Consider the following 17,827-nt stretch of genomic DNA (forward strand, 5'->3'; position numbering starts at 1 on the left):
GAACAGGCATGCTTGACCACCGAGTGAGCTCTTGGATCCCTGACATACTCTTTGCTAGGACAGGAGTTCACTCTTGTCACTGACCATGCTCAAAAAGAAGAGCAGTTTTAAGCCCTGCATCATCTTGGTGCCAAGCACTAAAACATAGATGTTCTGTTGACAGTGTACTCTCCTTTCCATGACCCTGAAGTTGATTGTTTTAAGTTGGAGGGCAGCTCATATGTAACATAGCATGATGATTTTTCACCAGTAAATTAGTAGGACGAGCTGTTCTAATATGTGAAATTATGTTCCTAAGTATTGTGAAGGGTTTTTGTATCACTTGTGCATATCGGGTTGCTACACTTTTTAAGGAGAACTTAAACACTGACTAACAGTAAAGCAGAGTGCGTATATAAAGTGCGGTTTGGATAATCTCGATCAGAGAATGAATCCAGGGAGATCAGAGGAGTGTGGAATGTGACAAGATAACCAGTAGGTTACCGGATTGGCTGTCGAGAAGGGACCTTTTCCTACAAGGACTGTAGACCAGGGGGGAAGACATGATGCTTTACTGGCAAGAGGTAGACTAGAACCAGAAACACGGTGTGCCTTAATTTTATTCAGCGCCCAAACTTTAATGTTACTGTTCAGGTGTGTTTCTGTTAGACAGCTAATATTGTTTATGTTGGCAAAGTCTGCCTTTTATATAAAGGTCCATACAATGAAACTGTTTTCCTGAAATAAATGTGAATATCATTTACGGTACTTTGAATCAGATTTGAAGTCTATTGTCACTCCACTGTTTAGGCTCACTCCCATATAGCCCTCTCCAACAACAGCTTGTGCTTCAAGTGACAGCTGCAGGCGTTGTCTGGGTTTTCCCCCTTGAGTTCCACTAAATTAAATATTTGCATTAATTTCCTTAAGTTAAAGCCACAGTAAGCCTCATCTGGGACATCTAACAAGTCTTCAGTCAGTTCTGTGCTCTGACCCACAGTGTACCTTCAGCTGAGGAGCCAACTTCCTGAATTTGTCTGGTAGCCTCCCCTTATACACCTCTCAATTTGCTATTATGGTTCCATTAACTGACTAATACAGTCAGCTTCCTACTTGAAGTGCTGTGAAAATTACTCACAAGTCACTTTTTACACATTTGAAAGTGCACTGCCCATTTTTTGAGGTGCACTAGCCATTTACCAGTTTTCCAACACAAAGCATTTGTGTGTGTGTGTGTGTGTGTGTGTGTGTGTGTGTGTGTGTGTGTACACATATATATGTATATTCATGCACGTGTGTGCATACACACACGTACACAAACTTTGAGACTTTGAGATCTCACAGACACAACAAATGGAAATGGATACTGTTATGCAGTGCTGCCCACTTCCCTTTCTGCTTTCTTGCACAGTTTCAAAGTTAACAATCAAACTGACAAGTAGAGCTGCTCAGTGTTTGGTCCTGATGATCACTGGTATCACTTGAGAAAGTGGTCATTCTGTGAAAGTGATACAGTTGTGATTAGCTGTAGTCCTCCCTTTTTCTTAAAATGTTTCATTAGAAATATGTGAACTTTAAAGTGATCGGAGTCTTTTATGTACCTTTTATGCAGCAAAGTCCAGAAGTTTTGGCATTTTTTGCTTAGAAATGTTTCCATAGGTATTTTAACACCCCAAGCAGACTTCAAATAATTTTTCTCAGGAAGATAGCAGATGTTGGAGGTGTGATGGGGAAGAAAGAAGTAACTGGGAACATGTTTTTTGGGAGTATAATGAGCCAGCAGATTTGAAAAATTCCCTAAAGAATACTTTAACAGAATTATTGGGGGAGCAAATGACTATAATTTAGGAAATGATTCTTTTGAGCTGGGTCACATTATCTGAATTGACTAGGCATAGTAAGGCCTTAGTAAATGTAATTCTGTTGGCTGCCAACTAGAAAATCAAAATCTAAATCGGCTGTATTTGAAATACTGAATATTTTTTGTAAGAGAGATAAATGGACTGGAAATGGTATTTTTAGAATAGTGAAGAAGCAAGTAACATAGAAATGGATTTTGTGGGAATATTACATTTATTTATTATTTATTTGCATTTGTTAACCGGGAAGGTCCACTGGGTCAAAAGTACCCATTTCCATTGGAGGCCCGGGGAGAAAAGCTCCACATAATTCATTACATTCATACAGTACATTCATAAAATTCATACAATATGTACATTTTGATAAGAACACAATTGGCAAATACAATTATTCGTACAGTACGGGGAGAAAAGCTCCATATAACTCATTACATTCATACAATTCATACAAATACATACATTTTGATAAGAACACAGTTGACAAATACAATTAGTCATACAGGTCATACATTTTGATAACACAGTTGGCAAATGCAATAAATTGATGTGTACAGTTTTTTTTTTCCCAAAGGAAGAAGACACTGTGGCTGAACATGCAAAATAATGTTCAGGAGAAGGAATGAAGTTTAGGGGAAAGCAGGAATTGAACAATTTATGTAATATTGGAGTAAATGATAGTTGTTCATATAGAAAGAAAATGTATGCATAATCTTTAAATATATGTAAGTGGAAGAATGTTAATATGGTTTGTTTTCTTTTATACTAATACATATGTGTCTTTAGTGATGAGTCTTTCTATACTTTGTCAGTCCCGTACACTTTAGGGGTTAGAAAGTTGATCATAGCAAACTGCTTCAATTTTACCTTGAGTGTTTTTTCTAGGTGTCACAGGCTTCAGCTTACATACTTCGGTTTTATTTAATAACTTTAAAATGTCTTCTTTAAAGCATATGAACTGCAAGGTGATAGAATCTTTTCTGAATCTTTCAGTTCTGTATACTGATGAGAGATAGAATATATGTTTCATTGATATGCCTTTTTAGATCTGCTCTGCCTCATTTCAAGACTTGTCAGGGAGTCCTAGCTCTTTTAAACAAATGCATTATGAACATATGTTTTCCAACACCTAAACACAGTGAAAGCTGACTTTCTTTGCATAGCAAATGAAAGCTGGAAGCCACAAACATCATGGTAAAATATATGATAAAAGTCAACAAACCATGTGTTTTTGCAGAGGCCAGCCTACTGCATCCTCCCTGTTTGGATTACTGTGACCATTGCCTCGTGTTTCTTACAAGTGCTGCCTCAAAGTTCACATTCACAGAGAAGGGGGACTTCTGTTACTATATAAAACCATTTTGCTTATAGTTACACAGTCTGAAGAAGTACAAACTCAGTCCCTTGAGTGGTTCATTAAATGACCTTGTGTGTAAAAAAAAAAAAAAGTTGATAAAATTGGAAGAAATTATTGGATGCAAGCAAATGGTTTTAAATTAAGTAATGATACGATTGTACATTATGTAGGCAATCCTATATCTTTTAAATACATTTGAAATATGGAAATGTGTAGTTGGTAAAGCAGCAGTCCAGATACTGACAGTGACAAATGTGTTTGTGGTGCAGTGGTTAGCATTGCTGCCTGACAGCATTTAGTTCAGTTTGATACCCAGCTGGGGTGTCTTCTGTGTGGAGTTTGCATGTCCTGTCTGTGTCCACATAGATTTCAGCTAGGTTTTAAGATTTCCTGTCACATCTCTGATGTATTCCATTTGATGAAGTGATGATTCCATACGTTGCCTGTAAGTATACATGGTGGATGTGTGTGCACCTTGCAAAGGACCAGCATACTGTCCAAGATCACACCTGTTGCTTGCTGGGATGAGCTCCATCAGTCCTGCAATCCTGAATAGCTTAAAGTTTATACCCGAGAACAAATTAAAGACCTATTTATAAATGCCATTTTGAGTGAAAGGGAAAAAGATGGCTGTAAAACAAAGTTAAGAAATAAAAAATTCAAACTTCTTAAATTCATTACATGTCACAGCATGCCTTGATAGTGCATTCATTCTATCTTTCTTCTTTATTGCCAAATGGTGCTCATATATCCTGCGTTTGAGACTTCTCTTGGTTTTACCAATATAATAATTTCCACATGTTGAACAAGTAGCCACATAAACAACATACTCACTGTTACAATTAAAATATTTTTTAGCCCAAAATGTCTCCTTAGGATACCCAGTTGTTACAAAAGATGAGTTACTAATAAACCTACACTGTTTACAATTGTTGCAGCTATATATACCTTTTTTATTAGTGCACAGGCGGTTGGAACTACCCTCCTTCTCTTTACCAGATTCTAACATGCATTTGATATTAGTGATTCTTTTGTAAGTGAATCTAGGTGCCAACCCTATTGTGTCCTCTAATTCTTTATTGCCTATTATTGTTCTTCAGTTGTTTTCTATAACATTTTTGATGTACCACATTTCGTTAACTATTGGTGTGGGAAATTAAATTCTGTATTCATTTACCCCTTTCACCTCTCGCCTCAAATCACCCAGGCTATTTGGACACACTGGACCCACCATTACTTCCTTAGAGTGTAAAATGGGCTTAGCCGCACCATTTCTTAATGTCTTAACTTCACTCTCTATTTTTCTAACCCAGTCTGAATCGTACCCCCTGTTTTGAAATAATGATTTTAAAATAGACACTTCTTTTTCAAACATATCATTGTTGGAAGTGAGTCTACTCAATCTTATCATTTGTCCTTTAATAACTCCTTTTTTCATGTGGGTAGGATGCAGAATGTCTTTATGTAAATACTGGTTAGCGAAGTAAGGTTTTCTATATATTTTGCTAGTGAATTCCTTTCTTGGTTTATTCCTAAATTCAAATCCAAAAATTTAATGGTTTTACCAAACTCACTGATTTTAAAGTGTAGAAAAGTAGTAGTGGAATTTAGGTCTTTAAGTCCTCAAATTCCAGTTGATTGCCTGCCCACAGAAAAAACAGATCATCTATGTATCTGTAGTCTATATCTACTTTATTAAAGCTACGGTGTGTCTCCCAGAAATTTTAACTCCCAGTTAGCCATGACTAAGTTGGCAAAAGCCAGAGCTACTCTTGCCCCCATTGCTACACCTGAAAGTTGTTTGTATAAAACATTTTTGAAAAGGAAATAATTATTTCCTAAAATTAATTCCATTAAACTGCAAATAGTGTAGATTTTGTCTCGTGGCCTCTGTATTTCTACTTAAGTATTCCCTGAGATATTCTATATCCTTCTCCTGATCTATAGAAGTGTATAAATTCTTGACATCCAAAGTACCAAACAAAATTTGTTTGTCTTTTATAACATATTCTCTCAGAATTTCTAACAGAAGTGTCTATTTTAAGATCATTATTTCAAAACAGGGGGTACGATTCAGACTGGGTTAGAAAAATAGAGTGAAGTTAAGACATTAAGAAATGGTGTGGCTAAGCCCATTTTACACTCTAAGGAAGTAATGGTGGGTCCAGTGTGTCCAAATAGCCTGGGTGATTTGAGGAGAGAGGTGAGAGGTAAACGAATACAGAATTTCATTTCCCATACCAATAGTTAATGAAATGTGGTACATCAAAAATGTTATAGAAAACAACTGGAGAATAATAATAGGCAATAAAGAATTAGCGGACACAATAGGGTTGGCACCTAGATTCACTTACAAAAGAATCACTAATATCAAATATATGTTAGAATCTGGTAAAGAGAAGGAGGGTAGTTCCAACCACCTGTGCACTAATAAAAAAGGTACATATAGCTGCAACAATTGTAAACAGTGTAGGTTTATTAGTAACTCATCTTTTGTAACAATTTGGTATACTAAGGAGACATTTTGGGCTAAAAAATATTTTAATTGTAACAGTGAGTATGTTTATGTGGCTGCTTGTTCAACATGTGGAAATTATTATATTGGTAAAACCAAGAGAAGTCTCAAAGGCAGGATATATGAGCACCATTTGGCAATAAAGAAGAAAGATAGAATGAATGCACTATCAAGGCATGCTGTGACATGTAATGAATTTAAGAAGTTTGAATTTTTTGTTTTGGATAATGTAGAAAAAGCATTATTTGGTGGTGATTTAAACAATATATTAGAATGCAAAGAAGCTTTCTGGCAATTGTTACTGGGTGCAGATAAAGCCCCAGGCTTAAATGAAGTTATTAATTTAAAATGTTTTTTAATGTATAGATAGGTCAAAAACAAAATTATTTTAGTACAGAAAATAATCGTTATTTATGAATAAGTTAGGATGATTGTATACATGGATTTTTTAAACAGATCAGTTTATATACATATAAACACACGGATCTATCTTACAACGTCGACAAGTCAAAACGCCGAAAACGAAATCACCGACACCACATAACCGACATTTCACAAACACGAAACCTCACATGCCCGACACACCATAATCCCGACAAGCAACAAACAAAACAAATCCCCGGTCCAAAAAGCACACACACAACACAAGCACACCAAAATCCTTACAAACCAACACTAAACCTCACATACACAACTACCTACAACCTTAACCCAAACCCTAACCCTAAGGTCCCCTAACTCACTTAACTAACCCACAAACTATCACAGTCGCACACTTACCTAACCCTAACTCACTTAACCGCCCTAACCCACAAACTATCACACATCCACAGCCTTTTCCCATGTCGATGTTCTCAGCGTCGGGTTTTGATCCGTCGGTCTTCTCCGTTTCGATCTTCTGAGTCAGATAGAACCAAACACACACACACATATATATATATATATATATATATATATATATATATATATATAAAAAGTCATCTAATTGTTTTAACATCAATTAACATGTCATTTCCTGTTTTAGGTAATTGTTGTATTATAAAAAGGGAAGGATGGACATTGTATTTGTATTTCTGAAGAAGATCACAGTATTAAAAGTGATAGAAAGTGCTAATTCTACTTGTCCGAATTTGGTTTATTTGATGGACTTTTGAGATGGGTGTTTCGAGTTTCAAGTGTTTCTTTCAAGGTCTTTTCAAAGTGTTTTTAAAGTTAAGAAATACACAATTAGTTAGGCTAGGTGTCCAGGAGAGTGAAAAGGTCTATACATATTGGGCTGAGTCAGTGCTTAAAGTGCCTTTTTTTTTCCTGATTGATAGTCTAGACCTGTTATATTCTTTTAGTTATTCTTTGATTTTATCCCTATTCACAATCCCTTTTGCTTAGAACCATTTTCTTCCAATGTGCTTTTAGCTAACAACAGTTAATTATAATGTATCTTATGAGAACATGGCGAATGGATGTTGATGGCTGATCACAAAAGTAAACAATTAAACAAAGTAAATTTTTCTGAAACACTTGTCTCTTCATATTAGAAATCAGGTTATATGTTATGTTCAAGCTGTAAAACCTTGCCTTGAATTTCCTGACTGCTAGCTTCTTTACTTATTACCTAGACAACTTCTAAGGTGAATAGTGAGAGAGAGAAAGGACAAAACAATGTCATTCTTAAAGCCAAGATAGATTTTAAGCTCCTTAACCATTCATCATACCAAAGAGTATGTTCAGAGTTTGTTTTTATTTTTGGTTTGTGATGGGACTGAGTGATTTTTTATCTCGAGGTGATGCAGTATGCTTTTTGTATTCTTGCTTTCCCTATCTAAATGTCCGGTGGTAGAGAGTTTACATTTTGTAGTTCTAGGCTCTCTATACTTTTATCTTCATTAATCTTTTGTTATCACCAAATTCCTGAGAAAAATAGAGGACAAAATTGGGGACAAATGGTGGAGCTGAATATGCAACTAACCCATCATAGTGCTGTCACCTGATTCAGGAGAGAATTCTGCATGGAATCATGTTGTGCATGTGAACGTGTCTTTGTATAGGTTTGGTGTTAAGGTGGTACTTTTATTCAAGAAAACAGCCTCACCTGTCACAGTTAACTTCTATTTTCTTTCACTGTAGTGAAGACCCGCCGAGATGTATCCAGGCAGATAATGAATCAAGCGATGATGAGGAAGAGGTGCAGGCAAGTACACTATAGGATACTTATATGTTCCCTATCTGTTATAATAACTGTACGTTTTACGTGATATACCATGTATTCACCATTCCGGACTAAAAAAGATATTGCTAAAGGTTACCGGCCTATATTTCTACTTTGTCTCCAACATTATCCGTACATCACATACAGTTCACTGTCCTGTAGTTTTCTAATTTTCAGGTTAAGTATGAGATGAAAAATATTTTACTCTGTCTGCTTCTGTACCCTTCCACACCTTCAGGATGGCTTTTTTAATGCAGTGCCAAGGCAATAGTTCTCCCTTATTATGGCAGACCACGCCTTATTTTACATCCTACATGTATGTGTACATATGTAATTTGTTTGTGTGTGTATATCTACATATATAGCAAATAAGACTGTACATGAAGGTGGCCTGTGAAAAAGAAAACTAGTAACAAAAAAGACCAAAAATGTTTTTGCTAGACCATGAATTGGTATATGTGTATCTCTCTATATCTCTGTATATGTATATGTGTATATATATATATATATATATATATATATATATATATATGGGTCTAGGACTATTCACTGAAAGTCGAAAGTCAAATGACTGTGCACAAATCACTGAAAGCACAATTTACTGAAACACTTTTCACTAAAAGTTATATATGGCCTTTTCCCCACGGTAGTGCAACCCTGGAGTTAGAATATATAGTAAGGGGGGTGTGGGAGGCACACACACATACATATATGTAGTGCAACCCTGGAATTAGAATATATAGTAAGGGGGGGGGTGGGAGGCACACACATACATATATGGGCACGCACACGCACACACACACACATACATATATATATATATATATATATATATGTGTGTGTGTGTGTGGATATATATTAAGTTTAGAAAAGAGTAATTTATTGAAATTGCAAGTATCCATGTGTATAGTTCAAAATATTTAACATAGGTGGGGGCCCCCACATCCCCCTTATATATATTCTAACTCCAGGGTTGCACTGTAGTGGGGGAAAGGCCATATATAACTTTCACTGAAATGTGTTTCAGTGAATTGTGTTTTCAGTGAATTGTGCAGAGTCAAATGTGCTTCAGTGAAATGTGCTTTCAGTGAATAGTCCTAGACCCATATATGTATGGGTCTAGTTCAAAACATTGAAATCTCATAATGTTGAAATGGGGTCCTTCCTAAACCTCCGACTGGTGTAGACTGCCAGAGAAGTACTGCTCCTCTTTAACCACTGCAGGCTTCAGAATGGTTATGCCAGAGGCTGTGTCTCACTTAACAGTGGTGTGTCTTCCACCCACTAAGATAGGATACAAACTCCAGGGATAATTTCGCACCCTTCTTGTTTCCAGACAACTTATTACTGGCATGCTGCTGTTCCCACTTACTTTCTCTTTCATTTTTTTGTTCCCCACCTTGCCTCAGTGGATTTGTATGCAACATGGCTCCTCTGGTTGCATTTAAAACATCTAAATCTTTGTCCTGGCTGTGTACCTTATCTAGTGTCTTCCCTTGTTACTGGCATACTTTGCTGGGGTGGTTTAGGCTGCCCACTGTGGGTTCCCCTGTAACCATGTACAGTACTGGGTATCCCCTTCTTGTGCAGTGACATCCTGCTTGTTAAATAGAGATCCCTTTTTCTCCCCAGCTCATTTGCAGAGTTGCACTCCTGGTCTGCCAACCAAATTCTCATGTCTTCAGGCAAAGTGATAAGGGCTTGTTCCCTCACCAAAAGGTCTGCCAGCCCTTTAAAAATGGTGACCTGACATCCCCTCACCTAACTATGAAAATAAGTACTTAACTCTGCAATATAATCGCATACACTTTCATCTGCCTTGCATCTATGCTCACAAAACATTTTTGTGCAAGTTTCAGGTGTTAACTTAAACAATGTTAACTGGAATGTCTTTACTTTATCATCGTTTAAACAATCGGTATCAAACAATTTTTAGAGACAGCAGTTACAGCTTTACCATGGAGTAGCAGGATCAGGAACCATAACCAGAGCCCCTAGGTCAGCATTATACAGTTTATATACCCTTTCAAATGCATGAATAAATCCTATCAAAATCATCATTCTCTGTAAACTGTGGAAGAAATTTACTGACCTTTATTGCTTGTAGGGTTTGGTTATTCCCTTCCAAATTACCTCCATGACCCCGCTGAAGAGTCGGCATCTCCCTCTCATGTTGGCACTGTTTCTCATTTTCTTTGGCCTCCAGAAGCCACATTCTGTCTTCGACCTTCAAATGCTGCAGTCTCTCTGCTGATTCTACTTCCAAATGTTTGGCTTCCAGTTAGTTTCTCTAACTCTGGATGGGTTTTTAAGTCCTCTGAGACAATGATGAACTGTCTTGTTTCTGAAGACTGCACAACCCGCATCACCAGACTGGTTGTCCGCCGGGTTGCTGGTCTGTGCTGCAGTTGTGACCAAGGCTGAAATAATTTCCTCTTTAGTCAGGTTGACATGCACCAGTCCTTTGGCTTCGCACACCTTGGCCAACTGGTTCTTTGTCAGCTTGTTATAATCCTCTGCTGACATCTTTGCCTGCTTTCCCTGACTAAACTAAACTAACAAAAATAAATAAAACTGTTTTGAAAATGTAACTCTGTGTTTACCTTGTGGCTGCTGAAAGTACACACGCACCTTCAGTGGCAACTGCCCACCGACTACTGTAGTTCAATTAATGCCCAACCCAGCTGCCACCAATATATGATGGCTCCCTTCTATCAAGGAGACTCTGTCCTCACCATTGACTCTGGTGAGGGACGATTACTAAGAGCAAAGATGGATTTGCACAGTATTTTCAGATGCAGCTGCCTACACCAAGCACAATTTCTCTTAAGACCACACAGGGAGCATGTTCCAGACCTGGGGCTGGACTCTTTCTCTCTCCAGGCCCACACAAAACTCCACACTGACCACTTTGGAGCTGTGTTCCCAGTAGCACAGACACACACACACACACACTGATATTTGAGTTTCATACACCTGTGTAAACCTGGTACAAATGTAGTAGTTGTGCCCAGACTGTGAGGTAACCATGACCAGTCATCTACCCTAAGGCTGTTACCAAGGTTAACCAACTATACTGTGTAAAATTAATACCAATACAAATGGTAGCATGTGACCAAAGCAGCAAGGCTTTCCGGAGTGGCCACAGTGTCACTAAAACAAGCATAAGTACTCTCAAGATGTTAAAAGTATTCTGTAAAGGGCCAGCCAGAATGAAAATATTAAAATATTTAATGATAAATTATAAAACTGAAAACAGGTGAATACTGAATACAATAAACAATTTCAACCACAGAGATGTAAAAAATCAAACAGTTTCTCACAGATGCAGAAAACAATACTGTTCTTGCTAAATGTCCCTGACTAAAGAATTACTGTTCCCTGACTACTTACTAAAGCAAGGCAAGCTGATGTGTGCTGAGTGTCTTACCACAGCAGAAGCCAGATGATGTCTGTCTGTCTGTGTGGATGTGTGAGATGTATATCCTGTCAGAAAATTTTCCTATAAAGTTCCAAAGTGCTGCTGCAAGAGTTCCAAAGAAACCAGATGCTGGTTAGAGGATGACATCAACTCCGATCCAATACACACACAGAGCTTTGCTAACACCTGTGGCAGCATCTGAAAGTTATAACACAATTTCAAACTTTCCACCCTTCCAGAGTTCTCTTTTAAAATATATATATTTAATCAGCTATAATGATACTGTCTGACAGTACATGTATAACTCTTTTCTGTCCAGCAGGACCCGCTGTTGATGCATTTTTAATACAAGTAACTTTACAAGTATATTTTTAACGAAAACATTTGTACAAATCGATGTGATAGTCAAATAACATAAAATTCTGTACAAAACTCCAGCTAGCTATGCAGGCATTTGTACACTTTACTGTCCTACTCTCCCTGGTACATATGGCGCTACCTCATAACAGATGGCGTTAAGGTTTAATAGTCCAGGAAGATGAGAATACTGCTTTATTTGTGTAGATCACTGGTATGAAGCAAACTCTAAGAAAAAAAAGCCTGGAACCACAAGTTAGTCCACCACAGAGCACTGCTGGCATTTCAAATGTGCCTCCTTGTTTACTTGTTTGTGGGATAATTCCACTTATGTATCTTTATTTGAGCACTATTTTAATACAGTAGGCAAAGTTTAAGATAAGAAAGAGGTGAAATATTGTTGCAGTAAAAAAGTGTCACTCACATACACTGTTTTTCTTTCTTTTTTTTGTGCAGTGGTCTGATGATGAGAACACAACAACATTAACGGTAAAGCCTTTTATAAAGTAATAGTGATTTATTTCTTCTGTGGTACTTTTTGAGTTGTATGTAATGCTGCCATTTTTTCTTTTGTGCAGGCACCTGAATTCCCAGAGTTTGCAAATGAAGTGCAGGAAGCTATCAATTCCTTGGGAGGAAGTGTTTTCCCCAAAATGAACTGGAGTGCTCCTAGAGTAAGCAAGTTTCTACACATTGTTGACTTGCTACATTGAAATGATTTTTAGATTTCTTATTTGTTATATTTCTGTGTTTTACACATTACACTGCTTCTGTTGGCAGTCTTTTTAATACATAACATGCAAACATGTTGAGTGAAGATTGACTCAGGAAGTCCACTTGTGTTGCATTTGTCACTCCCCCATCTTCCATTTGTTCCACGGTCCTCTGAGCCCTTCTTTTAATTTACATAGCAGCACATTTTCTGACAGGAATTTGAAAAGCCCCTGCCACAATATCCGTCTTAAATCTTTTGCTTTCCATTTTCCACCATTACCTGTCCCTTACTTTTCCATCTCTCTCTTGTCTCGCATTCCCACCAGTTTCCTTGCTATATATATTTCTGTGCTTCCATATCTTTCCATTATATAAACAACCAGTCTAATCAGCATTTATTTGTACTTCACAATTCCTATTATCTGTTCATCTCACTTTCCAAGTTATACACACTTTCCTCTGGTATATGTCCTGTAAAAAAACTTCAAAACTTTACCCAGTACTTCAGGTATGATCTGATCAGAGAGCCAAAGGAGTGAAATAATTAAATCTGTCTCCTTTGAGTTGTTCCTCCATCACTAATCCAGCATTGTACATACCTAGACCACAGCCTGCCTACATTGTGTTGTGTAATTGTGTTCAGTGGTGATTATATTCCTGAGCTGGCAGGATAAGTAGTTTTGAGACAGAGTTCTTCCTTTAGTTTAGCAAAATGTAAGATGGCTTTTAAAACTTTTCAAATTCTAGAAAGAACAATCATTTCCCCAAGACATCAGCTGCTAGATGCCTGAACTTGTTTTGATTCCAAAGGCAGTCCATATTTCTGCCATTCCATTTTCTGATGATTTTTCAACCATTATAGTGTAAACATGCATGGGCAGATGTATGTGGGGCAAAAGCTTGTTCTTATCCCACTGCTGAACATTCCTGGTACCAGGTACCTAGCACTTAACCAACTCCTATGGATACCTCTTTCTATGATGACTATCGGTCCACCATGTATCTGTCACTCTTCCTATTTTTATTGACTACAAGAAGAAAGTACAGGAGTATTTTGATTTTGTAAAAATGGTGATGATATCTTTCAAAGCTGAACCTAAACTTTAACACTGGATCCGTTCCTTGTAAAAAAAAAAAAAAAAAAAAACATTTTTCCTCAGATTTTGAGGAAGATGACACTGATATGGCTTACTTAGACCTCATTTATTCTCTTGTGAGTTAAGATACATATGAGGATGCTGAAGAATCCCTCTCGTTGAGCTCCTCACCTGAAGATGTTTCCTTTGGAGAAACACTAAATGTAATAACTCTTTAATCCTAATGGTCAACTACAAAAATAGAAAGTATGTTTAGCTTTGAAGACAGAACAGACAAAGCCAGTAGGCATTCCTCCTGTTATAAGATTTTGCAGGGCATATTTGAAGCTCTCTCTTTGTAGATCCAGATTCACAGCTACCAGCTCCTAAAAAAAGTTTGCTGTTCTAGAGTCTAAAAGGGATGTATAAGAACAGGTTGTCAGAACCAGCAACTGCTGAATTTCATTCTAGGAAGGATCTTGCTTGACTTTCACCGTTGAAACTCTTAACACAGGGTATTATGAGGACATGAAAAAACATGCCTCTGTAAGAATTGGAGTAGTTCAACAGATCCACATAGTCCCGCTACCAGTCTGATAGCTCAAACAATGACCTTACATAACATAATTCTGATGTATCATTAAAGGACAGCAGTTCAAATCTTCTTGATAAAGTGTGTTTCTACCTGGTTAATTGTGGACACAGTCCAGTAAGTGTATGGATTAGTATGGCAGTCGTTGGGAATTATCGGTGTTATGCTGTATACCCAGTCATTCTTTGAAGTAAAGACCAAAAATCTGAATGTCCTATTGGTCAAGTCTTTCTCCATTGTCATAGTCTTAAAAGTTTTGCAGCAAAAGTAAAAGGAAGGTAATGTAACACATGAAGCAGATCTTCCTTTCTGCTGTCTCTAGATATTTTAAAACATTATTCCTCCAAGAACTGGCCTTTCTTTAGAAGGTAAATCAAACTGTTGCACTTTGAAGAGCAGAAGCAATTCCAAAGGAAACTGCAGTCTTCATGGAGTAAGAGACGGTACCACAGCAGTGGCAGCAACAGTAGAGCGTCTCCAAGCAAAATAGACCCTTCTCTGAGTGACATTTTCACAGTGTTTTACCTATAAGGTGTTTCATTGTATTTCTTTGATTCACTGTATTTCGAAAAATGATAATCACAGTTGTCAAGCTGAAAGCCTTAAAAAAATGCAGAAAATATTTTGTTGTGTGGGGCAAGGCCTCCGAGCACCCTGCATACCCCCTAAATTATATATAATAACTCCATGGTCTTGCCACACTGGAGAAAAAGCCCCCCCCCCCAAAAAAAAAAGTGTGTTCTGTTGGCTCACACATTGTGATGAAACACATGACATTACACCTTCCAACTAAAACTTCATGACAGTCATACTAGTGATGACTTGTAAAATAGCCGTTTTGGAGTCATCTTCACTTCACCCATGCCTTTCCTGTGTCCTTCCCCTAAGAGGGAGTTCACCCTTTCTGCACAAATATGGTATTGAATTAAAAAGGCAAGTGGGTAGGTGTGACAGTTCCATAGAATTCTCTGCTGTTCTGTCAGACCTCATTCTTGCTCTTTAAAAGAGATGGCAAGATTTAACTATGCCAGTAGTCCAACATTTGTTTTCAGGCTGTCCAGCCATTTGCAGAGGTTTCTGTTTAGTGCTTTTTCTAGTACCAAAGAGAAGCTATAGAGACACCTTTTAGATCTCTTAAATTCTAAACAAGTTCGTAAGAACAAAAGAAGTTCATGATACTAACGGTACAGTCTGTCTTGCCTATAGTTCTGCAGAGTGCCTTGTCTAATGACTGGATGTGGAAGGTGCTTGCCAGCACATTATCAGACAGTCAAAATTAACTCCTCAAACTATTTGGTTTCCAATCAAACAGAACACCGTAACAAATTGACTAAGCTATGAAATGTCAATCTCTCGTGTGAATAGCTGGTGGGAACATTTTCATGGGCATAAAGTCATGGAGCATCCAGAGGAGGACCTATTTACATGACACCTGAACAACAGTCTACTGTTTTTCTGTAACAGACTTCATCACTTGACATTGCTACAGATTCCTTCTTAATCCCTTGGACTTGAAGCATTTCTGTATGTATTTGTGACAACCTCTCTAACACCAGAAGTATTGCAAAAAGTACGGAGAGGGAAAAAAAAATCTTTTCAAATAACTGTTTCTGGCCAATAAAACAGCAGCCTTCCTTTCTAATACAAATGTCACTGGCTCAACCTATGACTTTAAAGCTTGAGATGAAGTAGTAGTGGGTCAGCTTGTTGCATCTGAATCTGCAAGTTCTCAGGCTCAGCTTGGAAGTTTCAAAGTTCACTCCTAACATCCATCTCTTTTCTCATGAGGTGTTGTCCATGTTAATACTCAAAAAGCAGTAATACAGAATTTTCCTGCTGGAGTCAAAAGAGGTCTGTTGAAACAGCTGTCTGTTCCTCAATATTACAGCATTTAATATTTTCTTTTGGTCTGTTATTACCTTAATAGCGCACCTCTTAGCCAAATTAGCCTACTTAGAAACTCCCATAGCAGCCACTTCTCCTGTTCAACAGTTTCTGAAAGGACTTCTGCACACAAACCCCTTTAGGCATCTGTTGCTTCCAACCTGGGATTTAAATTTTGTGAATGAAAAGGAGTTTTCTCCCTTTGTGCCTGTAAGTTCAGTTAATGTCATATTTCGGTCTTGGGAAAAACCTTTCTTTGTTGCATTTATCTCTGCTAGATGAATTTATGAATTGCAGACCGTAATATATAAACAGTCTAATACATTTTTCCCAGAAGGACAGTCATTTGCAACAAAAAAAAAAATTAATATCTTAAGTAGTATCTGAATTTGCTTGGAATATCGGCATCCAGTTTGCTCGTATTTCTCTAAAGAGGAAAAGAAAGGAGGAATAATGCTGTATTGCATGGATGCTCTGAAGGCTCATGATAGCTGTGCTGAGAAGACAAAATTCATCCGACAGTCTGGCTTTTATATTTTTATGGAAAACAAGATAATCTGTTAACCAAATTCTCTTTACAAGTGTTTGGCTATTTCCATTTTTTTGTAATAGATACCGCAAAGCTTTTGGGGAGGTTAGGTTTCACCCTACCAGATTGTCTACTACCGCTGCAGCCTTTTTTTTTCTTTCACAAATTTATCTTCCCAGAGTATTTGTGAGGTTGCTACCTAGTCATTCATTCACATAGTTTCCAAACATTGCAGACTGGATGACCAGTTCAGAGGTGTAGAGCAGGGATTTTTGTTCTCAGCTGTCCTCCTTGGCCAGTGAAAAGCTACACTGCATGGTAGATTTCCAAATCTTGCGTAGAGTTTCCTACAGCAGTGGTCCTTTTGAAGCACTTAGTACTATTATTCCATAGTTGTACGTGTTTTAACAGTAGCTATATGACTAATGATCATTTGTGCAGGATAGGCTCCATTCTGATAATTCCAAGTACTGTATTCATTTTGAGTCTTGTACTTTAATATAGTTTGTATTTCTGCCAGTGCAATTGTTGTTTTGATTTTTTTTCCTCTCCTCACAGCACTAGGCCTTTCCTTCTCCACTGGCTTCCTCTGTCAAACTTACTTCAAACCTTAATAGGAGGTCATCAAGGAGATAGAGGCACCTAGTGCAGCATCATATTGTTGCTAAGGAGTGCATTTTTTTTCCTTTTATGCCCTAACTTCCCCCTCCCGCTTACACTACTGTGCACCATACTGGTGCTGAGGCAGTGGGTCCATCACGGCATTCCTGAGGACAACAGTCTGAGCTTTTGTCTCTTTACAGTACTCATGGTCCCTATGTACCATCAAGGATGGATATCAGGGACTTGCTCTCTGACCACCCCTTCGGGGCAGTCTACTCATATGTAGGGTCAACATACAAGAAGTGGGGCATCATTTCTGATTTGTTGCACAATGCTGATCTTGCTCATATAACTGAGACCTGGCTGGTGGAAAACTTCAGTCCTTATGTAGCTGTCACAATTCGACCAGGAGTCTTGGCTGTATATTGCCCTAGGAGGGGTAGGTTTAGTGCTGGAATTGCTGTCTGTAGTAACAACAAACTTCAGCTTATCTATGTGAACACTAAAGAGATATCTCCTTTGAACTTGTCCTTGTTGCAGAAGTAAACTGTAGGATCTGATGTTATCCTACTTGCCATTCATCACGCATGGGTCTATGATCCGACATCGGATCCGAGCCAGAAAAAACTTAAACAACAGCTTAGCTCAAGCCCCTCTTCTCCCATAATGTCTGCTGCCCTCTAACCGCTCATATCTCGTTTGCCGTGGTTAACGGACAGATGCAGATTGCTCAGCTCC

The 17,827-nt window shown here is 37.9% G+C and overlaps 1 protein-coding gene across 1 annotated transcript in view; it reads left to right on the forward strand.

The window, feature by feature from the left end:
* Nucleotides 1-17,827, forward strand: part of CDC123 (cell division cycle 123) — a 904,444-nt gene that overhangs the window by 63,840 nt on the left and 822,777 nt on the right. The window contains exons 3-5 of the mRNA XM_044088252.1: nucleotides 7,832-7,895; nucleotides 12,148-12,180; nucleotides 12,270-12,365. Coding sequence (XP_043944187.1) covers nucleotides 7,832-7,895; nucleotides 12,148-12,180; nucleotides 12,270-12,365 — 193 coding nt within the window. The remainder of the gene's footprint in view (nucleotides 1-7,831; nucleotides 7,896-12,147; nucleotides 12,181-12,269; nucleotides 12,366-17,827) is intronic.

Source organism: Protopterus annectens, chromosome 11.part0 (assembly GCF_019279795.1).
Source record: "Protopterus annectens isolate FY-2018-M chromosome 11.part0, PAN1.0, whole genome shotgun sequence".
NCBI classification, from domain to species: domain Eukaryota; kingdom Metazoa; phylum Chordata; order Ceratodontiformes; family Protopteridae; genus Protopterus; species Protopterus annectens.